The sequence below is a fragment of the Rutidosis leptorrhynchoides genome, chromosome 4 (genome assembly GCF_046630445.1).
Source record: "Rutidosis leptorrhynchoides isolate AG116_Rl617_1_P2 chromosome 4, CSIRO_AGI_Rlap_v1, whole genome shotgun sequence".
Classification (NCBI taxonomy): domain Eukaryota; kingdom Viridiplantae; phylum Streptophyta; class Magnoliopsida; order Asterales; family Asteraceae; genus Rutidosis; species Rutidosis leptorrhynchoides.
The window spans coordinates 358,783,671-358,809,802 of NC_092336.1; the positions used below are offsets into that span (position 1 = coordinate 358,783,671).

At 33.1% G+C, this 26,132-nt stretch overlaps 1 protein-coding gene across 1 annotated transcript; it reads left to right on the plus strand.

Annotated features, from left to right (window-relative positions):
* The first annotated feature begins 13,736 nt into the window (after window positions 1–13,736).
* LOC139843803 (E3 ubiquitin-protein ligase BIG BROTHER-like) lies at window positions 13,737–18,895 on the plus strand. The gene is made up of 8 exons (XM_071833957.1): window positions 13,737–13,828; window positions 15,230–15,410; window positions 16,046–16,274; window positions 16,606–16,643; window positions 16,773–16,817; window positions 18,161–18,288; window positions 18,453–18,561; window positions 18,768–18,895. The coding sequence occupies exons 2-8, from the start codon at window positions 15,264–15,266 to the stop codon at window positions 18,819–18,821; spliced, it is 750 nt and encodes a 249-aa protein (XP_071690058.1). The 5' UTR covers window positions 13,737–13,828; window positions 15,230–15,263; the 3' UTR covers window positions 18,822–18,895.
* The last annotated feature ends 7,237 nt before the right edge of the window (window positions 18,896–26,132 follow it).

Here is a 26,132-nt window from a genome sequence, read left to right on the forward strand (position 1 = left end):
ATTCGTGCTCCCAAGGTATGCATTGCATCGAAGATGGGCCGCTTATATCCTTAAATCGGATAAAGCGTCGGGAGTTGAGCATAGTTCGTTCGATCAGAATCACGATAGCCTAGTTCCTCGTGACATGCTAATCGAGAAATCAATTAGTAAGGAATCTAGTGTTTACACCAAGGTATATCTATCCAATGAGTGTCTCTAAATCATCCTGACATTACGTTATCTTAAATCTTGGTGAACCACGTCTTCTCAGTCCTTAGCTGTTGCATGCTAGCTAGCTAATTTTAATTATATTGCTTTAATATTTTAAAAACAATTATAAATCAAATCAACCCAACTATTGCCTTCACATAATTTGATATTCCGGATAAAGTGGTGTCTAGAATAAACTGGTTGGACTTGGTTGTTGGATTTTCCGAGCAGTCGCTAATTTATTGGGACTAAAAGGATCCTGCCTCTCCACACAAGGTGTACCTGGCCACTAGTCTTGGATACTAAATTGTGTACAAACCCAATCTTAATTACTAAATTATCTTGATAAGCTCCATTTCAAATTCGACAGCTCAAGGAATGACCATAGGTCATATTTTCCCTTGCTAACCCATAGGAAGGAATAATAGATTTAGGCCCAGCAATATATAAATTAAACAATCAGCTTCTTTTTTCGATATCCTGAATTGACATTTTGCAACATAACGACACTGCATAAATAAACCGTTCGATTCGGGCATATCATCTAGTTTATAAGTGTAATGACCCGTCCTAATCTACCTGGACGAAGTCATCAACATTTGGTCCCATTGCGATGATCGACTCCAAGTAATGTCCTTAAAATAAGCAAATGCACAGCGGAAGACTTAATTCGTACCTGAGAATAAACATGCTTAAAAGTGTTAACCAAAAGGTTGGTGAGTTCATAGGTTTATCATAACAATCATTTCAATATCTTAATAGACCACAAGATTTCATATACACAAACGTTTTAATAAAAATATTCTAAGTGGTTGAGCACTTGGTAACCATACTTAACATTTTATCAACGTCGCATATTCCCTTTATTATGAAATCTCACTACACCGTACCAAATGTAGTCACGAAACGAAGTACTGTGCAACCGTTGAATACTGGTCGTCCAGTCCGGTTGGGGTTGTCAGGCCCGATAGATCTATCAACAGGATTCACGTTTACAATACCCATGTAAATATTAGTTACCAAGCTACATGGAAGTATGCCAGTGGTACAACTCAACGTAGAATATATCTTAAGTACGTGTGTCTATTTCATAAACATTTATAAAAGCAGCGCATGTATTCTCAGCCCAAAAATATATATTGCAAAAGCAATTAAAAGGGAGCAAATGAAACTCACCATACTGTATTTTGTAGTAAAAATACATATGACGTCATTTAACAAGTGTAGGGTTGGCCTCAGATTCACGAACCTATATTATTTGTATGTATATTAACACATATAGTGGTAATCGAACAAATTTAGGTATTATTATTAATAACTTATATGTTTCATTAATAACTAAATTAGCTATATTTATTTTTATGTACATTAAATAGGTAATTAGTATTTATTTCAAACATATTAATATAGTTATGTTTTATGTAAATAATATATTTTTATATAGAAAATCTTTATTTGATATATTAATAATACTAATAATAATAATGATAAAAATAATAATATTTATGTTAGAAATAATAAAAATGTTAAAAATAATAATGACAAAATAATGATAATTCTAATAATAATAATTCTAATAATAAATATGGTAAAAAAATTTAGTTTTAATAATAATACTACTTACATTAAAAATAATGATGATGATAATAATAATAATAATAATAATAATAATAATAATAATAATAATAATAATAATAATAATAATAATAATAATAATAATAATAATAATAATAATAATAATAATAATAATAATAATAACAACAACAACAATAATAAAAATGAGTAATAAGTAAATTACCTCAAATTAGTAGTCCTAAAAATGCCCAAGTCCGGGTTTGAACCTGCGACGTCCCACTAACCCAATAATATCTTTAACCATCCAAGCTAAACCATTTTTCTGATTTATTCCTATATTAATTCTATATAACCGTATTTTCTGTTTCCTTTTTCTTCTAGGCTTAAAATCCAATCATCGTCATTATCATCATCTTATTTAACTTAACCCTCATCATTAACAATTCACCACCATCAAGTAATACCATTATCATTATCAAGCATACAACGTCATACTCATGATCATGAATCATAATCATAATCATAATCATCATAACCACTTTAACGGGTCATAATTTCATGTATCATTTTAATATCATTCAACAAAAATCATATAGCCTTAATAATCATCTAATCCATCATCTAATCTCATCAATATCGTCATTGATTATCATCATCCTAGCAACATCATTATTATACTAATCAAATATCACGCGATCATATAATAATCATCATCTTGTTTACTGATGTTATAACTTGCCAGCAAAAAAAAATAATAATAATCATACAGCAGAAGCCAGGGATCGATATCATCTATAATCTGACGCATGTTTGATGTGGCCCAACAGACAACAAGTCTCGGCCCAATCAACAAGCTGGAAACCCTCGGCCTAATAAGAATGAGATGGAGTTACAACCCAACAACAAGAGTACGGCCCACAATGAAACGAATACTTCGACGGCCAAAAATATAAACGGATACTCGTAACAGTTCCAGTTTCTGAGTGGGGTCTTCATTACCCACTTGTCCACTATGTGCTGGCCACCATAATATTAATTTGAGTTTATTTGTCCTTCTTTGCTCGAACAGAAAAAGAGAAGAAAACTATATATATATATATATATATATATATATATATATATATATATATATATATATATATATATATATATATATATATATATATATATATATATATATATGCAGCGGTTTTTGTTGGTTTCTGGTAAAAAAAAATATATTGGCAGTGTTGGTGACGGGTCGACGGTAGTGGTGGGTTGTTGGGTTTCGGTTTAAACAATAAGACATGAACAACAATGATAGCTGCAACCGGTGACGACAGGAAACAGGAATTAGGAGGAGTTGCAGGTGGTGTTTGGATTTCACGAAGGTTAGTAGGAGAGAGAGAGAGAGAGATGAGAGAGAGTGGAAGAATTGGTGTTTCTTTGTGGCTGCTATAGAGGCTACGGTGGTGGTGTTTTAGGTGTTTCTTGGCAGGATACAACGTAGTAGCAGTAGTAGTTCAAGATAGAAAAGTTCGAGCAGTAAGGTAGAGATAGAGGAAGGTGGTGAAAGTATTGGTGGGTTCGATCAAACAAGGGTTTTAGAGAGTGAGTGAGATGGTGTCGTGGTGGTTTGGTGATTTCATGGTGGTCATGAGAGGTTGAAGGTGATCGGTAGTAATGATGGAGAGGTGATGATAAAGAAGGCGTAGGGTTAGTTTAGAAACAAGAAAGAAAGATAGAAGGGTGGGTTTGGTTTTTGCTTGGGTTGATCGAGCATATGTGCAAGTATATCACATATCTATCTATGTTATGTATATATATTCATATAGGGATGTTAGATAAAGTAGAAAACAAAAAAAGTGGCCAAAAGAGAAATGTGGCTGTCAAAGGTGATGGGATTGTGGGTTTCACAAAAAGAAAAAAATATAAAAGTGGCACTAGTTTATTGGGTAGTTGATTATTAAACGAAATTCATAAATCATAAGCATAGTAATAACTAAATGATTAATCAATTATTTACAGTAAATCTTTACCCAAATCACGGATTCAATCATTATTAAATTAAATTAGAAACGTGTATGATTGCAATCGATAACCGAATTTATTTTTATTGTGAATTATTTTCAACATGTAATCAGATTAGAAACAAAACCCAATAAAGTTGAATAAGGTTTGCTAACAAATTACAATTATCGATCTGTTTGTTTATTATTACAAATCAGTAAGTATAAATATGTTAATAATAATAATACTTTTAATATTATTAATAATACTAATACTTATAATAATAGTAATAATTTTAATATCAAGTATAATGATATTTATTAATAATAATGTTAATAATGTTATTAATAATAATAACAATATTAAAGATAGTGATAATAAGTTGTTTAATAACAATAATTATAAAAATTAAAAAAATTTAAATTATATCTCAAGTTATAATATATATATATTTACAAGTAATTGTTCGTGAATCGTCGGGACTGGTCGAAGGTCAATTGAATATATGAAACAGTTCAATTTTTTTTTTTTGAGACTTAACCTAACAGACTTTGCTTATCTTGTCAAAGATATTAAATCGTATCGAGAGTTTGGTTCAAAATTAGTCAAAATTTTCCGGGTCGTGACAGTACCTACCCGTTAAAGAAATTTCGTCCCAAAATTTGATCGAGGTCATCATGGCTAACAATGAAAATGTTTTCATGACGAATAAGAGTTGACAAAATAGGGTTTTATCATCATTGAGTAATATTGATGAAATAATTGAGTTACTCGAAGTGTATGAGTGAAGCTATCACAAAAGAGTGAAATAAAGTAAATAGAGGTTCGTTTTAACTTTTGACATAGTCACTGTTGAATTTCGGAATTCGAGGAATTTTAAAGAAATCTTCTAATCAGAAAGAAAATGTAATAGCACGATTTATTAGCAATTTGTTGGAATTACGGAAGAACAGAAATATCAAAGGAAATATTTCCTTGATATGCTTAGAAATTAAATAGAATGAAAGAGTCGTGTAACATGACTCATGATGGTGGTATGATCTACTGTGAACCATCATCATGTTTCATTAGAAACTCAGCATGACTTACTGTAATATAATCATGTTGGCCAAGCGCATTATATTATACTAACTCATGCTTCAGTTCCCAACACTTCTCCACAATTCATTCATAATTTAAACTTAGACTTTACAGAAGTTTCCAATAAAATGGAATACAGAAATGAAAGGAGGTAGATAATTTCGGACAAGAATATTTATGAAAATATCTTCAGAAATATCGAAGATATTTACGATGACATTTTGGAATTTCTAAGTGTGAAGGTTGATGAAGAACAATTTTTTTTTGCAAGATTTTAATATGACTTCGGAGCAGGATATTCTCTAAAGATTTCATCGGATCTAGAATTACGTGGATTCTTTGAGGTCAAACTTATTCTTTGTGATTTGTCCACGGCTTCCTTCATAGTTTCGCATAATCTGCTTTTTGGTACTAAATTTCTATTGAGTGTTTCCAACATTCCATTCTTTATTATCAAACTTTTGACCGTTTAGACCATCTATGATTTTGCTGTTTCCTCTGCATTTAATGCTACCATATCTGAATCATCGGTTATCAATCCGAGGTGATTTCAAGAGGATTGTGTTTTTAGATGATTAAACGCTGATGGTAATATAGTGGAATATAAAAGGTTCTCTGGTAACAATAAATGAGCACGCATATGTATCAAGGTTATAATAAGGTTATTTCGAACGAAAAAGTCAAAGTTGACTTGCTGGAGCTGTGACAAAATTGGTTATCTTGAAAAGGGATTGTAAAGTTATTTTCGGTAATAACAACGCTAAAGGAATTAGCACGGATATGTGTTAAACGTTTACTCAAATTTCAAGTGTTTTCAGGTGCATAACTATATGTATCAATCTTTTCTTCCGTAGATGAAGTGCGGTTGGTTCATCCTCTCGATTGAAATGTTTTCAAGAATTATGAAAGGTTTGAACGCAGATTGTAATCGTCAAGATACAAATGAGGTTTAAAATGAGATCAAGTGGCAAACTTGAAGAAATGTTTAGTTTCATATGTTATAATCAATATTTTAATTCATTTTAATTGTCCAATATTATTAGTCCACAGTTAACAGTCCAATAATTCATATATAGTTTAATATATAATATTCGAATTAATTAATACGTTTCGTGACCCGTATACGTCTCAGACTCGATCACAACTCAAACTATATATATTATTGTAGAATCAACCTCAATCCTGTATAGCTAACTCCCGCATTACTGCATATAGAGTGTCTATGGTTATTCCAAAATAATATATATAGATGCGTCGATATGATATGTCAAAACCTTGTATACGTGTCTCGATATTTAAAGTGCGTAAAAATAAATAACAAAAATTAAATGACGATAAATAAACTGCGTAAAGTAAATAACAGAAATTAAATGACGATAAGTAAAATTGCGAGAATGTAAATTGCGATAAATAAAATGTAATCAGTTCGCTAGGAACAATTAGCTAGGAACAGTTAGCGTGGATTCTTAACAGAATTTCTCATAGTTAATTTGTCTGTTTCTAACAAATTTTATTTTGTCATATGTTTTCTTCATTATGCCACTTGTTGGATTCTGATAGATCAACATCCAAATATGAAATTGAATGAAAATGGTTATTTTGTGATGAACGGATTCGTATATCTATGGATGTAAGTAGGATAGTAAATGACTGTTGAATCAGATTCGAAGAATGTACAGTGTAACTTATTAATGTGAAATCTAAATATTCCTCGGGTATTATCTAGCCGTTAAAATATTTTCACCATTAACAGTTTGTACAAAAGAATTTTTAATTATAATCTTTATGAAAATATATATACATATATATTTTCTTCAGATGTAATTATGGATTTATAGATATCGATTGTTAAATCGATGATGAAAGATGTGAATGATAACATATGTGAATTAATTATGATAGGAGCCCTTTAAAGCTTCTTTTATCTTTCTCGGGTATTACCTACCCGTTAAAAAAAATTCACACGTCATTGTTAATATGAAAAGAATTTTTTTTTATTACGATCTGGAGATATACATAAATATATACATATATCCTTTAATCGTGAACAGAAAGTAATGAATTAATATTTCATAATTCATCATTCTCGGTACTCTTCGGTATCTGTGGTGCTTACGGAGCTTGTGGTGATGGAAATGATGTTGGTGCGGGTGGTGTTGCTGTTGGTGTTGGTACTGCTTGTGGTACCTGCGTAGTAGATGCGAGCCTAGCTTCCAAATCTAACACTGTCACCTCCAGGGTTTCTACTTTACACTCGAGTCTATGAATTAGTTCTACCCATTCTTCCGTAAGGTTTGTCAATTCTTGATATTTAGTTCGAAGTCTTCTAACTTCTTCTAATAATCCTATCTGATTTGAATTCGGGAGTAGAGGATGAATACTATCTTTAACTACATCGAGTCGACCTTCGAGGCAGAAAATTCGTGCGAAAAGAGTGAAAACAGTATTGCGAACAGGTTCGCCGGTAAGCGGATCGAGCACTCCGATGTTAGGTGATAAGTTCGGCTCGTGATATGGAGTACCTTCTTCATTTCTCCATAGGGTAAGTATTTTGCGAACCCATCCCCACTTTCTAAAGAAATCACGGTAGTTGATCGGTTGGTGCGCTCCCGTCACGCTATCTTCAGAGTCAGAGGAACTTGGTCGATTCGTAGAGGCCATCGTATGCGATCACAGAAAAGATTTTTGGTATGAAAAGCTTAGTGACAGCAAATGGTAGTTGGATGGTATTCTCAATGCATAATATGCCTAGATATATATAGTACCAAGATCCCTTAAATTACAGAGAAATTTACGGAAAATATCAGGCAAAGTTTACCGTAATAGATACGCTAAGATATGAATTTGTCTATACACTATCTATGCAATAAAGGCAGTAAGCCGTGTCTAGACTTAGGAATAATTAGCAGGTAATTTTCCACTAGGAATGATATACAATACTTATAATATGCAGCTAAGGTCGAAGTCCAGACTCGCTAATGTATCCTAACAACTATCAGTTAGACACACTAATGCAAGACCTGGTTCGCTAGGACCAACACTCTGATACCACCTGTAATGACCCGTCCTAATCCACCTGGACGAAGTCATCAACATTTGGTCCCATTGCGATGATCGACTCCAAGTAATGTCCTTAAAATGAGCAAATGCACATCGGAAGGCTTAATTCGTACCTGAGAATAAACATGCTTAAAAGTGTCAACCAAAAGGTTGGTGAGTTCATAGGTTTATCATAACAATCATTTCAATATCTTAATAGACCACAAGATTTCATATACACAAACGTTTTAATAAAAATATTCTAAGTGGTTGAGCACTTGGTAACCATACTTAACATTTTATCAACGTCGCATATTCCCTTTATTATGAAATCTCTCTACACCGTACCAAGTGTAGTCACGAAACGAAGTAATGTGCAACTGTTGAATACTGGTCGTCCAGTCCGGTTGGGGTTGTCAGGCCCGATAGATCTATCAACAGGATTCGCATTTACAATACCCATGTAAATATTAGTTACCAAGCTACAGGGAAGTATGCCAGTGGTACAACTCAACGTAGAATATATCTTAAGTACTTGTGTCTATTTCATAAACATTTATAGAAGCAGCGCATGTATTCTCAGCCCAAAAATATATATTGCAAAAGCAATTAAAAAGGGAGCAAATGAAACTCACCATACTGTATTTTGTAGTAAAAATACATATGACGTCATTTAACAAGTGTAGGGTTGGCCTCAGATTCACGAACCTATATTATTTGTATGTATATTAACACATATAGTGGTAATCGAACAAATTTAGGTATTATTATTAATAACTTGTACATTTCATTAATAACTAAATTAACTATATTTATTTTTATGTACATTAAATAGGTAATTAGTATTTATTTCAAACATATTAATATAGTTATGTTTTATGTAAATAATATATTTTTATATAGAAAATCTTTATTTGATATATTAATAATACTAATAATAATAATGATAAAAATAATAATATTTATGTTAGAAATAATAAAAATGTTAAAAATAATAATGACAAAATAATGATAATTCTAATAATAATAATAATAAAAATTCTAATAATAAATATGGTAAAAAAAATTTAGTTTTAATAATAATACTACTTACATTAAAAATGATGATGATAATAATAATAATAATAATAATAATAATAATAATAATAATAATAATAATAATAATAATAATAATAATAATAATAATAATAATAATAATAATAATAATAATAATAATAACAACAATAATAAAAATGAGTAATAAGTAAATTACCTCAAATTAGTAGTCCTAAAAATGCCCAAGTCCGGGTTTGAACCCGCGACGTCCCACTAACCCAATAATATCTTTAACCATCCAAGCTAAACCATTTTTCTGATTTATTCCTATATTAATTCTATATAACCGTATTTTCTGTTTCCTTTTTCTTCTAGGCTTAAAACCCAATCATCGTCATTATCATCATCTTATTTAACTTAACCCTCATCATTAACAATTCACCACCATCAAGTAATACCATTATCATTATCAAGCATACAACGTCATACTCATGATCATGAATCATAATCATAATCATAATCATCATAACCACTTTAACGGGTCATAATTTCATGTATCATTTTAATATCATTCAACAAAAATCATATAGCCGTAATCATCACCTAATCCATCATCTAATCTCATCAATATCGTCATTGATTATCATCATCCTAGCAGCATCATTATTATACTAATCAAATATCACGCGATCATATAATAATCATCATCTTGTTTACTGATGTTATAACTTGCCAGCAAAAAAAAAATAATCATACAGCAGAAGCCAGGGATCGATATCATCTATAATCTGACGCATGTTTGATGTGGCCCAACAGACAACAAGTCTCGGCCCAATCAACAAGCTGGAAACCCTCGGCCTAATAAGAATGAGATGGAGTTACAACCTAACAACAAGAGTACGGCCCACAATGAAACGAATACTTCGACGGCCAAAAATATAAACGGATACTCGTAACAGTTCCAGTTTCTGAGTGGGGTCTTCATTACCCACTTGTCCACTATGTGCTGGCCACCATAATATTAATTTAAGTTTATTTGTCCTTCTTTGCTCGAACAGAAAAAGAGAAGAAAACTATATATATATATATATATATATATATATATATATATATATATATATATATATATATATATATATATATATATATATATATATATATATATATATATATATATATACATATGCAGCGGTTTTTGTTGGTTTCTGGTAAAAAAAATAAATATTGGCAGTGTTGGTGACGGGTCGACGATAGTGGTGGGTTGTTGGGTTTCGGTTTAAACACTAAGACAGGAACAACAATGATAGCTGCAACCGGTGACGACAGGAAACAGGAATTAGGAGGAGTTGCAGGTGGTGTTTGGATTTCACGAAGGTTAGTAGGAGAGAGAGAGAGAGATGAGAGAGAGTGGAAGAATTGGTATTTCTTTGTGGCTGCTACAGAGGCTACGGTGGTGGTGTTTTAGGTATTTCTTGGCAGGATACAACGTAGTAGCAGTAGTAGTTCAAGATAGAAAAGTTCGAGCAGTAAGGTAGAGATAGAGGAAGGCGGTGAAAGTATTGGTGGGTTCGATCAAACAAGGGTTTTAGAGAGTGAGTGAGATGGTGTCGTGGTGGTTAGGTGATTTCATGGTGGTCATGAGAGGTTGAAGGTGATCGGTAGTGATGATGGAGAGGTGATGATAAAGAAGGCGTCGGGTTAGTTTAGAAACAAGAAAGAAAGATAGAAGGGTGGGTTTGGTTTTTGCTTGGGTTGATCGAGCATATGTGCAAGTATATCACATATCTATCTATGTTATGTATATATATTCATATAGGGATGTTAGATAAAGTAGAAAACAAAAACAGTGGCCAAAAGAGAAATGTGGCTGCAAAGGTGATGGGATTGTGGGTTTCACAAAAAGAAAAAAATATAAAAGTGGCACTAGTTTATTGGGTAGTTGATTATTAAACGAAATTCATAAATAATAAGCATAGTAATAACTAAATGATTAATCAATTAGTTACAGTAAGTCTTTACCCAAATCACGGATTCAATCATTATTAAATTAAATTAGAAACGTGTATGATTGCAATCGATAACCGAATTTATTTTTATTGTGAATGATTTTCAACATGTAATCAGATTAGAAACAAAACCCAATAAAGTTGAATAAGGTTTGCTAACAAATTACAATTATCGATCTGTTTGTTTATTATTACAAATCAGTAAGTATAAATATGTTAATAATAATAATAATACTTTTAATATTATTAATAATACTAATAATAATAGTAATAATTTTAATATCAAGTATAATGATATTTATTAATAATAATGTTAATAATGTTATTAATAATAATAACAATATTAAAGATAGTGATAATAAGTTGTTTAATAACAATAATTATAGAAATTTAAAAATTTTAAATTATATCTCAAGTTATAATATATATATATATATTTACAAGTAAGTGTTCGTGAATCGTCGGGACTGGTCGAAGGTCAATTGAATATATGAAACAGTTCAAATTTTTTTTTTTTTTTTAGACTTAACCTAACAGACTTTGCTTATCTTGTCAAAGATATTAAATCGTATCGAGAGTTTGGTTCAAAATTAGTCGAAATTTTCCGGGTCGTGACAATAAGATAAAATAAATGCAATAAAATTTGTAATTCAGATAAGGTTAAAGCAAATGCATACTATGATTTTGTTAGTTAATCTGCCGAGATTATGAAATGCTGGCTCATGAATAGGTAGTGATTTTGTATTTATTACACTGGTCCTACCGCCCCTGTTAAAAGACATGTCACTGGGTAATGCGTTAGGCTTGAAGATTCTGAATAGACAGCGTCGTCCCATACCCCCGACGCCCGTGCAGCTTGACTACAAGCATACACGTTCAAACAGCTCATCCAATTGAGCGACTCGGTTAGGTTACGTATCAAAAGGTCTAAACTTTCTTAAGCATAATGAAATACAAGGTATCCCATATTTGAGAGACGTGATGTGTGTTGATGCTTTCATTAATGATTGGTTTTAAGAAATAGTTAGGCCCTTAAAAGAATTTAACCATAAAGAACACCATGGCCAAGTCGGTGAAACTTCCATGAACACGTTCAGTTATCCTAACGTTCCAATCCTTTATGAGTTTAAACAAACAGTTCCTTAATTAACTATGAATCCCTCAAGCGGGGTGCAATGCTTGAGACCGCGTTATGGTGAAGTGTACTAATCAGCTCTGACAGGGTTCCATGGCCTTACATAGCATAGGTACAGCTTACAACAACCGTTGTGCTTCAGCATGCACGTACGAAGTTTATATGCTTGGTGACTACACTAGCATGGTCTAGGACCGACAATGTACTATTGGCCTAGTTAGATGTTTCACTACGAAAGGGTCCTCAGTCGGAATCCAAAGCTCGGTGGACTTACTACAACCGATGTGCCTCAGTCAAGCTTGCGTTATATCCGATAAAGTTCTCTTACCAAGGGGTGACACAGATAGTGTACTCTGAATCGGGGTTCGTGACTTCCCAATAACAGAGCCAATAACTATGTTCTATTAGTTGGAAAAGCGATTGAGTTTAAAGCATAATCGGAAAGCATCTCAACAACATACGCAGTTCATAATATTATTTCGGCATTATAACTAACCACATGATAAATACACTAAAGATAATTACTCGCTAATCATGGTTACAATATCATAGATCATAATCATGGAAGACATTATATAAAGATAAAGGATAGAAGTACCAGTAGATTAAACGAGTTCCGAAAGTACAAAAGTGACAACTTCATACTCCAGATAGATCCTAATACAATCTTCGGCGTTCTTTTCCGAGTACCAAATTTCCCGCTCGGAGTCGAAGACCTTGAAAGTATGACTAATTATTGTAATAAGAGAGAGAAAGAAGTGAATTGAAGTGTCTGAAAAATGGGATGACAAATGACCCTTTAAATGGAAAAATCATTGGCTGAAAACGGGTGGTAGGGCGGCGTCGCAATCCGGCGCCACAGCCTGGCGTAGGTGCCCGGTGTCTGGAAAGTCGGTGCCACAGCCCGTTTGTTGTGCCCGGTGTCTGGTTGATCTGGCAAGCCGGCGCCAAATTGCAAGCCGGCCTGACATGCCGTTTTTGGTTCTGGTTTGCTATTTTGCTTGGAGCGTCTTGCTCGTTTTCGGGATCGTAACTTGGTTTCCAGGGTTGTAACTTGTCTTTCACATTTTTCACTCTAGAATCTTCGTTTTAGCTCCGTTTACTTGATTCTTTTTGCATCGTCTTTGTAATTACTTAATCTACAAAATTAACCGACAAAGTGATTATTTTGGCGATAAAGTTTGAAACTTTATTATTTTTTGGGCCTTAATATCGCAGTAAAAACGTGATTTTTTAGCTGATATCAGTATGTAACTAAACAATGCATATTTTTAAACCACCATAAATCAAAACTGCAATAATTTCACCTTTGTAACGCACATGTCCTTCACTCATCTACATTATATACTACTACACTCAGTATTTATGTTTTTATTTACTTAATTTTATATTATTTAATAAAAAAGTAGAAGGTAAAGGATGGAAGGTTTTTCCCTGTTCGAGTTACTCGGGTCGATTAATCCAATTTCATACTCTTATGTACGTAACCGAGCGGGATTACTTCTGGAACCTATTGTTGACCACCACTAAATATTCGTCTTAGACAAGATTCGAATATGAAACTTTTTTATACTATTTAATATTTATATTTATTTAAAAATTTATTTATTTATTGTTTATGCTTATTTTCTTATTTATAGCACTTGCATTGCATTTTTTATAAGAAAATACAACATAGAAGGAAGGGGAGAAGGAAGATCAACCAAGGAGTTTTCCCCCTTTTAACTTTTTCATTTTTGTCCGTTTCTTCTTTTTCCGGCCGACCAACCACCGCTACATTGTTAGTCTTCTATCTCTCTATATATATCTCTGTATCTATATATGTATGTACAATCTGTGATTCTACATTTATCACCTGATTCGCTTGTAATTTTGTTACTGTATATGTTATAGCTGTAATGATCATTTTGCGTGTGTATATTTTTGATTAAGTTGTTAGAGTTTGTTAATTTCTATCAGAATTGTGTGTTTGTTTGCTGCAAATTTACTAATTTGGTATGAATGTAGGTGTTTGTTTTTGAAATTTAGGCTAACTCTGTCTAGTGTTTATTTCTAGCCCTAGCATTTTGCTGTTGACTTCTGATTATTTACTATTTACATTGTATTGTGCCTGAATACAGTTTGAATTGTGCAATGTAGGTTCTTACTTAATCTTACTTTTGGCTTTTTTTATTTATTTTATTTTTTATTAAAGTTGAAGAAGATAAAAATTAGGCAAGTGGTTGTGGTTGTGTTAGGTTTAGCAACTTATTGGCTTCTGAGTTTTTAAGTTTTATGTCTAGGATGTAAAGTTTAGGACTGCAGCTTAGTTTATTTGACTATTTTGCTATTAATTCCACCAATTAATGCTTCTCGTAGGATGTAAGGGGTAAGGTTGTGCTTGATATAGGTTTATGTGTAACAACTAATTAGGTACTATTTAGTATCAGACGGAATTATTATCGAGTTTATGGGTGAAGATATTAGTATGCTGAATTATTATCAAGTTTTTACTTAGGGTGAAGAAAATGAAATTTCACGACTATTTGTAGCTGTGGTTGTTCTTAGTTATCATCTGTAGTTGAAGAAGATGAAAAGCAGTCAACTATTAATGGTTGTGCACTTCTGCTAGTTTGGTTAATGTAAATGCTCAGTTTTATTTATGTGTTTATTAGGTTTTAAATAGCCGACGCTTTCATTTTTTTTATTCTATAAAATTTTTTGGACTTAACATTATATGGCTGTAACTTTTATAAACTGCAATGTATTATATTTTACAATTTGTGTTATTCTGCAACTTGATAAAGTCTACACTGTCTAGGGGAATGGAATACATTTACTTGGGCCAACCAGAACTTAGGATGATGTTTATTTAAGTGCTGATTTGGTATATTTTTTGCATTAATGGAATATTCTCATGTACCTATAGGAGTTATGATAAGAACTTGCTATAGGAGTATGAAATAAAAAAAAACGTAAGTCTGAAAGTGAGTGGGGTTGATAAATTTGATTTGATTCAAGGAGGGATTTTTAGAGTTGATGACTTAAAGTTTGATGTTTTTATGGAAAGCGCACTTAAATTTTTGTTGTTATTATCTCCTACTCATTTAACAAACTTTGGCTACGCCGTATTCTTTCCATTATCGGTGCATATGATATTAACTTGTATTCTAAAATGTTGATTTGTGTAATTTATTTGCAGTTTCTTGTCCAAAGTAAACAGAAGTATTTCTCGCATGGATGGGAATGGGAATCGGCAATTGGAGGTCCAGTACTTAAACACCGGATTCCCGTACACAGTCACTGAGACCTTCATGGACTTCTTTGATGGAATTACGCATCAACCCGCACATTATGCTCATTCTGGTCCAATGCATTATCAGGTCTTTTCTTAAAACGTTAACTTTAGAAATAGACGATGGTCATGAAATATGTCTTGCTTATGTTAAGCACTAATGGGTTGTATTACAAAGCAACTCTTCCCTCCCAAAGTTTCAATTGGAAAGACAAATCTTTAATATTTATTTTTAATTTTTTGGTTATAAGGTCTTCATATGAAACGGAATGGTTATTGAGGAAGAATTTAAGGAAAATAATGTCAAAGCATACCTTGATATATGCATATATCTCTTTAGCCTTTTAAAGTTTCAAATTGCAAACTTGTTAAAGAAAACTGACGGACATTGGGTTATGGGCTACGTATTTGCTATCATACATTCATACATTTAAAAGCAGGAAAAGAAATCAATGAAGTTTTTTTTTTTAGTTACATGTCTGTGATACATCCTAACATCTTTTAGCCCAAATCTAGGTATATTTCATGCTTGTTAAAATTGAGTTATTTGCTTTTGTTTTTGCTCTGTAACCACAATGAAGAACATGCAACTGGACGACTGTTTACGGTTTCTATTAGCCATTTTCTCTGTTTTTATTGATAATGTGAGATAGATATCATTTTCTGCAAGTGATTTGTATGTGATACTTATACTGTTTTTTTTATTTTTTTTACTCTATTCAGGAGAATGCATATTGGTCAATGCATATGAATTCATACAAATATGGAGTACCTGCACATGGAAGTATACCGTATTATGATCCATATGAAGTTCACAATTATGTACCAAGAATGGATCTTAATCGAAGTGCATGGGAATATCCTGTAATGATGAACGTAACCGAACCATCTTCTGCAGATGTGCAGACTGCCGATAATTCAGTTCCAAGCATGCAAGTCATTCCAGAAGAATGTTAGTTTCTGTTTTTATATTTCCAGCTGCTAAGTTGAGACATTGATATATTACACCATAATATAGTAATACGTGATGCAATAATTTGATGTATGATATATATATATATATATATATATATATATATATATATATATATATATATATATATATATATATATATATATATATATATATATATTATTTTACTTGTTAAGGTGGTTTAAACTAGAGCTTGTCTGTCTGAGAGGATTTTTTTTATTTGTGATGTTATTATATAATTAATCTTATCTTCCTAATCAACTTTAGCGAATCATCAGCTATTATAATGTCATCTGTCTCGATGTTGCAGGCAGTAGTCCAAATGATGACAGTACATCTAGTTCTCAGGTAATATGCTTTTTTGCTGTTTTCATCTTCATGCGCCTTTATGCGTTCTTTTGGCGTATAATTAAATGACACACTGTGATATTTATGTTCACTTGCATCATCAAAAGTAACATGTGCTGTGCATTGCAGGTCATATGGCAGGATGACATCGATCCAGATAATATGACATATGAGGTTTGTTATTAGTCCATTTGTTTTTGTGAATGGTGTTTTTTTTTCTTCTTAACGACTAGGAGTAAAAAATTGTTAGTAATCTGAGATTTTTGATTTGGACACCGAATTATTCAAGCATTTCCACTAGTGATCCTCAAAGGCTATGTGCCAATGTATTAATAACAACCTAGTAGAGACTTGACCCGTTTGAAACATTTAATCCGTTTGCTATCAAGCTAACTGTTTTGGATTGTCCCGTTCGTATGGTTAGATATAAAATTTAACCCGAATCAACCCATTAATATATAAGCAGGCCGAATCTGAATACTTTAGTAAAAGATAACTTTTATAATTTGGTGAAACTTAATAGAGAATATAAAGAGGCGAATGATCCTAGGGTGCCGTGTAGAAACTCAAAAGGGTTAATAGGGCATGTAAATGATGCTTCCAAGGATACAGTTATATGGTTCATGGAACAAGTATATTGTTAGTTATGTAGTAAATTAGATCACAAGATTCAAGATTTTCTACAAATTAACGATGAACCATATGTGACATCTACCTTTGAAAAATAGAGGACGATGTTTGACGGAACAAGATTTCCTACAATGTGACGTTTACATGGAAACACATGATCCAAGATTATCTACAAATAAACGATGATCCATAGTGATGTCATTTGGGAGAAATATAGAATGATGTCTGACGGTATTTGCATTTTACACGAAGGCTCTTTCTACTTTGTGATCTGGTGCTAAAGATATATTTTTTGTGAGCTATTTACTCTAATTCCAAGACCTTAGGATAGTTTTTCTGATCAATGCAGATGTACATTAGATCATCTTGATTGACTCGACTACAAGATTAGGAAACACGATCTCTTGAGATGGAGTTATTAAGTAGAGCCGCCAATTATGAGCCTTTGATTGACAGTTGGGTGAGTTGGGTTATGCTTTATATATCATGGGTCAAACGGGTTAAGCTAAAGGTTGTAAGTGAAAACTAAAAAGGAAACAGTTCAAAGTGGTTGATCTAGTCAAACAGGTTGAAAGCCATTTAAGTCAGGTGCATAAAACCTTAGCCCATTTTGCCACCTCTATCCTAAAATGTAAGAACGTGGGCAGTAACGCAATAGATTCTCGCTTCTGACCTTATTATTATACTTTTTGCGTTTCATTAAATTAAACTCCCCCTCTCAGCTAGTTTTGGTATATTGGTATTGTTTGTGTTTATTCATGGTTTATACCATACATAGCTTGTTTCTTAAGGCAAGTTTGAAGCTTTTTACTTGTAGTATGCTAGTTTTTAGTTATATAGGATCATTGCGGTGTTGTAAGATTGAATGCATTTTTTTACTGATGCAGGAGTTACTTGATTTAGGGGAGGCAATTGGGACCGAGAGTCGAGGTCTGTCTCAAGAGCTTATTGATTCGTTGCCAACTACAAGGTACAAGTCTGGTGGCTTCTTCTTGAGAAAGAAATCGGGCGAGAGGTAAGGTTCTGGTTAAAATACAACTATCTTTGTTTCATTTTTTTAAAACTATTGATAAAACACAAATGAAACTAACTCATCGTTATCTGATTCAATTTTTCGGCTAATTTTAATAGTTTTTTTTTCTAGCTTTGCTTACATTGTATATATATTGCGAAAAACAGGTGTGTGATTTGCCAAATGAGATATAAGAGAGGGGACAAACAAATCAATTTGCCATGCAAGCATGTTTATCATACTGAGTGTGGCTCGAAATGGCTGAGCATCAACAAGGTATGTTTGGTTAGATGTGGGCTAGAGGGAATGGATTTGATACCCATAGTTAAAAGGTTGGGTTTGGAATTACATACATGTTGAGTTCCACTTGGTTGTCAAACACATACCCATATTGATCTCCGACTATAAATCACACTCATCTGAAAAATCTTATTATCCTATTTGGTCTAATCGAAACTTGTATATCTTTTTTCTGATGACAGTCGTGTCCTATTTGCAACGTGGAAGTGCTTGTCGAGGAGTCAAGCCAACACTAAAACTCATGTCTTATCGAAATGACGAAATACAAAGCAAAGGAGTTGATAAGTGTTGTATCCCACCAAATTTTCCCATCTTTTTTCTTTTTTTAGAAATTTTCTTTTACTTATATAGAGGTAGTTCAACACAACTCATGCGTGTTCTCAAGTGGTACGGAATACATGTTTTATAGGACGTGAATATGATTGACCCAGATTTGATTGAAGCTGTTTTTAGGTACATTATCTAATATCATCCAATTAGATTAAGGATATGTAGTTTGTTTCTTCTTTGAGTTGGAATGGACCAAATCCAATTTTCTCATAGAACTTTGAGTTGATGAGTTTCAAACTCACTTATGCTATATAAGCAAATTAACTTTATTATATCAGACCTTATCTAACACTCCCAATAACAGGTGTAAATGAATCGAGCTTGACTAGGCTCTAGCTCGGTACATTTTTATATACTGCAGTTTTATTATATAATTATGTATGTATTATATTTTTTTTTAATTAGTGTATATAAATGAAAGACTCGTAAACGCTCGTGAGGTTGTTAGAGTTGATATAAGAACACTTGCGCTTGTTTATGAAATGATCTTCAAAATATGTTCAAACTCGGACTCGAGTTTAGCTTGTTTAAAATGATTAATAGCTAAATGATTCAAAATTTGAACGATTCAAATGCTTTGATTGAACTTAGATTTGAACGACAATAACGAATTATATGAATGATTCTAAATTAATGTATAAACCTTTTTAATGAATAAATAAAAAAAATAATTGTTTAATAAGTGTTTTGAATATAAGTTAAGGAAGAATAGAAGATATTAAAAGAGATTGAAATACTGAATGATTAATAAGGTATTTCAACTCTGAATATTTTATTAGTGAAAATGATAGTAATAGATTGTTATTGTTATTGGATTAGTGTCTTTTTCAATTCACATGGATTTAATAATTTAGATGTTTACAGTGTTCAAGATAACCTTGTACTTTTTTTTTTTTTCTTCTTTTTTTTTTTTTTTTTTTCGCAAAAAAACAATAACTTGTATAACAAATATTAGTCTCAAAAAGAGACCACAAATAAAGAAGAATACAAACTACCGCGATCGAGACTCGAAGATAAAAAAACAAAGCTTATCCAAAGCAACCAAAAACGCTAAAAAAAAACCGAGCCTCCCCGTGGATATACCATACAAAAACTACAAACGAAGGACACGAAAGCAAACGATCACCTAAGAAATAAAAACCAAGACCAAACAAAATCAAGCACCAATGTTTTTGTTGCATACACCATCATCCACTTTAGCCTTAAACGAAAAAGTCGATTCAATTCCGATCTCATCCGAATTCAAGCCACCATTCCTAAATTCATCAAAAAAAACCTACTCCATCTAAAGCATGTCCCGCTCCCGAACCTACACGCTTCCATTTTCAATTCTCGATCGTTTGATTATGTTTTGACTTCCAACGTAGAGCTTCCACATCATCATCATCATCGCTTGAATCGTGTAAACACAACGGCCCGTTCTTTACGCCTTTTTTCTTAACGTTACCTTTCTTCTTTGAATCACCCTTAGAATCAATCTTCTTGCCCCCGTTGAGCCGAAACTTGCTAGTGTGTACATGTCATCCCCTACAAAAGCCTTTACAAAGTTTATTGGCACAAATGCAAAATCTTCGACCCTCACTTTTACCGGTAGCAACATTAGCCAAGTTATCAAGAAGTTCACTAGTTGTTGCAACACACGCTACGGGAGTCGAAATATCCGCCAGTCTCCTTTTCTTAGATTTAGGCATCATACCTACACCATCAAGTGCGTTATCAATATCATCCAAATGAAACGAATACGGACTAGCTAACACCCCATCAACTCCGCCACTCTTGTTACCGTTTTCAACAAACGATACCTTGTACTTTGAAGCGTGAGTTTGTAAGGGTTTATATTTCTTTGGCGTTTTGAAAATTGGCTAGTTTATTGTTTTCAGAACTAAGTGTTCTAAGTACTTTTTTGTGTATAGGTGTTCGGTGCTGTGATCATTCGGAGTGTGTTATGGAGCTATGTAGTTATCAGGTTCAATCGTGTTTCTTTATAATGTGCTTGTTTTTTTGATGATTTACTAGGTTCAGTCTATATGAAAACGTGGGGTCGATTGTCTAAATAGTTCACGCGTTGTTTCAATGTTGCTAGGATTTGTTGCACCTGCTGCTTTAATTACGCAATTCATTATATATACTCAATCAGAGTTATTAAAATTTACTCCTTCCGTCTCATATTAATAGTCCACAGATAAAAAAACACACAGTTTAAAGAATATCATAAAAGTAGTGTACTTTTTGTTCACTTTTCAGTTTTACTCTTATTTTTCTTTTTTTTTTAATCTTATTCACACACATTAAGGCATAATAGAACTTTACCTTATTATTCTTATCTATATATGAATGTGAACTATTAATGTGGAGCAGTCCAAAATAAAATACTAGACTATTAATATGTAACATCACAATTGTAACTCTTTTAGATCTTCCAATAACTTACTTTAATATTTATTTATTTTTCTAACAAAATAGACAATCTTCTACTTCTGTTATTTTAAACAATGTTCCAGAATTTCTTTTTAAAAAAGCTAAACCTTTTACTTTCTAATTATTCTAAGAATCTTTTTGATCAACCAAAATATTAAATAAGGTAATCAATACGTATTTATCTTTTTTATTTGGAACAACTCAAATATATTAAAGAACCCTCTAGCAAGGAGCTAGGAAAGGCCAAAAATTACAATAGTTTAATTAGCCAATCGTTCCAAGAAATGATACATTTGCGTCTACTACTAAACCATAAATAAGCAGTTAAACAAATAGAATCAAAAAGCGTGTTCTTCTTATAGGGGGCTGAAAGATCACACTATTTCTATATCTCCACAGGTACCAAACGGCAGTCGCAACGATAGAATATAATCTATCCTTTACATCCATCTTCTCCCGCCAATCATCGAACCATGCAATCCACTCAGGCCAAACTTTAAATCTCGGGAGATCAATATTTTTCCATCTACGTATCCGACCCCATATATCAATCGCGACAGGACACTCGAACATCACATGAAAAATAGATTCCACGTAGCAGCTACAAGATGCACACTCAATCTGTTGAATATCCACACAGCGACTCGACAAATTTAACCGAGTGGGTAACCTATCTCGAGCTAATCTCCATAGAAAAATATTTATCTTTCTTGGAATGAAACTAACCCATCTCGTATAAGGATCCGAAGATGGCAGTTGCCTCTCGTCTATAAAGGATCGAACACTTGCAACAGAAAACTCGTTTTCATCTTCTAAACTCCACATCAAAGAATCAGCACCTTGAGAAAGATTAACATTGCCCAGAAACAACTTCAATTCTGCCAGCAGCTCCATGTTTCTGTCTCCTATATACGCACGATTCCAGCTCCAAGACCATGAGCCGTTAATCAATCTATCCCCCAATTTACAATCCTTTTGTGTCTCTAGGTGATATAATCGACGAAATCTATCCTTTAATAACCCGTCACCCCGCCAATCGTCCAACCAAAAATGAATTGATTGATCGTCTCCTATTTTAGCTCTAACGACATCAGGAGGGATCAAACTCAGTTGCTTCGCCTTATTAAACGTTCTGATAACATTATACCACGTTCCTTTGCAAGATAGAGTCGAACCGTCCACAACCGCTTTCGCCTCATGAATAGCTTTCACTACTTTACACCATGTCGAGTTCGGGCTATTCAACAATCGCCATACCCATCTGAAAATTAAAGCCATATTGAAAGCTCGAAGACTTCCAACATTAATACCACCCTTATCAAAAGACGCTAGGACTTGATTCCAATCGATCTAATGCATTTTACGATTACCTTCAGAACCACCCCAAAAAAATTGAACACTAAGCATTTCAATTTTAGAAATCATTGTTTCGGGACAAGGAAATAAGGATAGGTAATAAATACCTAAACTTCCTAAAACTGCTTTTATTAAAGTTAACCGACCACCTATCGAAAGGAGGTTTTCTTTCCATGCCGATAATCTCTTAACAAAACTGTTGGGATTTAACAAGTTCATAATATACTTAAAACCATTTAACATTAAGAAAGCGGAAGCATGTAAATTACCATTTTGAAACTTGTTAATCTTTAACCAATTAAAGTTAAATCCCAAGTAGGATCAAGTTATGAAATATACTTACAAACTACAAGCAAGAATGAAGAGATTATACCTATTCCAAGCTAGGTAATGAAAGATGAAGATGAGGATGAATGGAGCTCCAAAAGATGAAACCTCAAGTTGTAATACCCCAAGCTTTTAACCCCAACACCCTTGCTTTTGGTTAGGATTTATTTGACACTTGAAATAAGCTTGCAAAACCAAATTAAGAGCTCTCTTTTTTCTCTAAAAACCCAAGCCAACAGCAGGTTTTTTTGGAGAGTTTTTGCAGTTTTTTTAAAGTATTTTTGATGTGTTTGCATGTGTTGTTTGTCCCCAACAAGTCTTGGTTAATATGCTTCTTGAAAATGGAAGTAACCATACAAATGACTAGTCAAAATGCATGCTTACATGGACTCCAATGCCACTTCCATTTCTTTAATAAAATAGTTTTATAAAACTAGTTTTTATAAAATACATTTTATAAACTTGCATATTAATTATGTACATTTTATATAAAACCAATTATAAAAAATGTAACATAACATTATTAATTATTTAACCTATAAATAATTAAATCCATATTATATAAATTATTCCATAATTTATATATATGTACACATCAAGTAATATTTCAGAAAACCATTTTTCTTAAAGTTCAAGTGTCGCGTATTTAATCAATGATCTAATCGTTAAGATTAAATACGTATAAGGTGTCGGTAAGCTTGTTATTGCGTATGACCCGACTTGGATCATAACACATTAGCCACATTAATTTAATATGTCTCTCGGGCATATGAAATACCTTCAATCTCCCACTTGCACGAGAAACATAAGAAATTAATGCAAGTGATGGATACCACCTAACGACCGTCCATCACCCCCAATATGTTATGACTTAGTGCCATTCAATAACATCATCCCTTTCGAGTTCCCCTCTCGAATGTGAATAGGTAAATCTTTCATCACATCCTTTCGTCCTAGATGTCATGTTAAATCCAAGAGATACAGAGTGATCACTCTCTTTTAGATTTAACTTTATCAGGCCTTAGACATCTGACTCTCAACGAATAAGAGGGACAAATCCCATCTTGACTACATACGTCCTAGATATACACTTTGTATCACACCTGAGCTCTTCCTTATGAACTACCATATTTCAGAATAGCGAAGGAAAGAATCAAGGCACAATACTTAGTGAATATCCGAACCCAATATGTATATCAGGTCAGAGGATACAATGATATTCGCCTTTACTCAAGATTACATGTGATCAACCACAAAGGCTCCATTTAGTAAATCTTGAGGGCGGGTCTTCCAATATTTGTATCCCACAAATATCTATGAACGTTGGTTGCAACCTTGCCCCACATTCATCCCGTAAATGTATACCAATCCAAGTTCATAATAGTCTAAACCTTACACTTGTCCCACAAATGTAATCGACTACGGAGTTTAGAATAATTACTTATTCATGGATAAAATATGCAAAATAGGAACTTGACTCAAAATAAATTAATACCATAATTATATTAATGAGTTTGAACAATTTCGTTCCGTAACAATGCTTAAAACAGATCACAACCAATCACTAGAATATCGAAGCCCTAATGCACTAACATGCCCTTGATGTTTTGCACCATGTAAGAGTTTCGTGAGTGGATCCGCTATATTAAGATCTGTGTGAACTTTGCGAATACATATCTTTCCCTTTTCAACTTCATCCATTATGTAGTTGAATCTCCGCTCAATGTGACGGGTCTTTTGGTGAGCACGAGGTTCCTTGATTTGAGCAATCGCACCCTCGTTGTCACAAAAGATCTCAAGAGGGTCCTGAATGGAAGGGACTACTCCTAAGTCGTCGATGAATTTCTTTATCCATGCAGCTTCCTGAGCTGCCAATGAGGCGGCAATGTACTCTGACTCTGTAGTGGATAAGGTAACAACATCCTGTTTTGAACTCTTCCAAGAGACCGCACCTCCATTTAATGTGAAGACATAACCGGATTGTGATCGAGAATCATCTCGATCAGTTTGGAAACTCGCGTCCACTTAACCTTTTACAACGAGTTTCTCCTCACCAGACCCATATATTAGAAACATATCCTTAGTCCTCCTAAGGTATTTCAACATACTTTTAACCGCAATCCAATGACTGTTTCCTGGATTATTCTGGTATCTACTTGTCAAGCTAAGAGCGCATGACACATCCGGTCAAGTGCATATCATTGCATACATGATTGACCCAATAGCAGATGCGTACGGGACTTTCTTCATTCTCTCTTGTTCATCTTTCGTGGTAGGACACTGGGATGAACTGAGAAGCGTTCCTCTTTGAATAGGTACCAAACCTTTCTTAGAGTTGTCCATCTTGAACCTTTTCAAGATCTTTTCAATGTATGCACTTTGATTCAAACCTATCAGTTTCTTGGATCTATCCCTGTAGATCCCAATCCCCAAAACGTATTGTGCTTCTTCAAGATCCTTGATGGAGAAGCATTTACTTAACCAAGTTTTAACACCTTGCATTGCCGGAATATCGTTCCCAAATAATAATATATCATCCACATATAATACAAGGAACATGATAGTGCTCCCACTAGCTTTCTTGTATACACAAGCTTCATCACCATTTTTAATGAAGCCAAATTTCTTGGCCTCCTCATTAAAACGAAGGTTCCACATTCCAGATGCTTGTTTCAATCCGTAGATTGACTTCTTTAACTTGCATACCTTTTTAGGATATTTCGGATCAACAAAACCTTCAGGCTGTACCATATAGACATCTTCCTCAAGATATTCATTTAGGAAAGCGGTCTTGACATCCATTTGCCATATTTCATAATCATAATGAGCAGCAATGGCAAGTAATATCCTAATAGACTTTAGCATTGCCACAAGGGCGAAAAAGTTTCATCATAGTCAACCCCTTGAGTTTGAGTGAAACCTTTTGCTACAAGTCTAGCTTTATATGTATCCAAGTTTCCATGTATGTCGGTTTTCATTTTAAAAACCCATTTACAATCAACTAGCCTTGAGCCAGTAGGTTGTGCAACAAGTTCTCATACTTGGTTGTCATACATGGATTGCATCTCAGCGTTCATGGCTTCCTACCATTTATCTTTATCAATCCTTGATAAAGC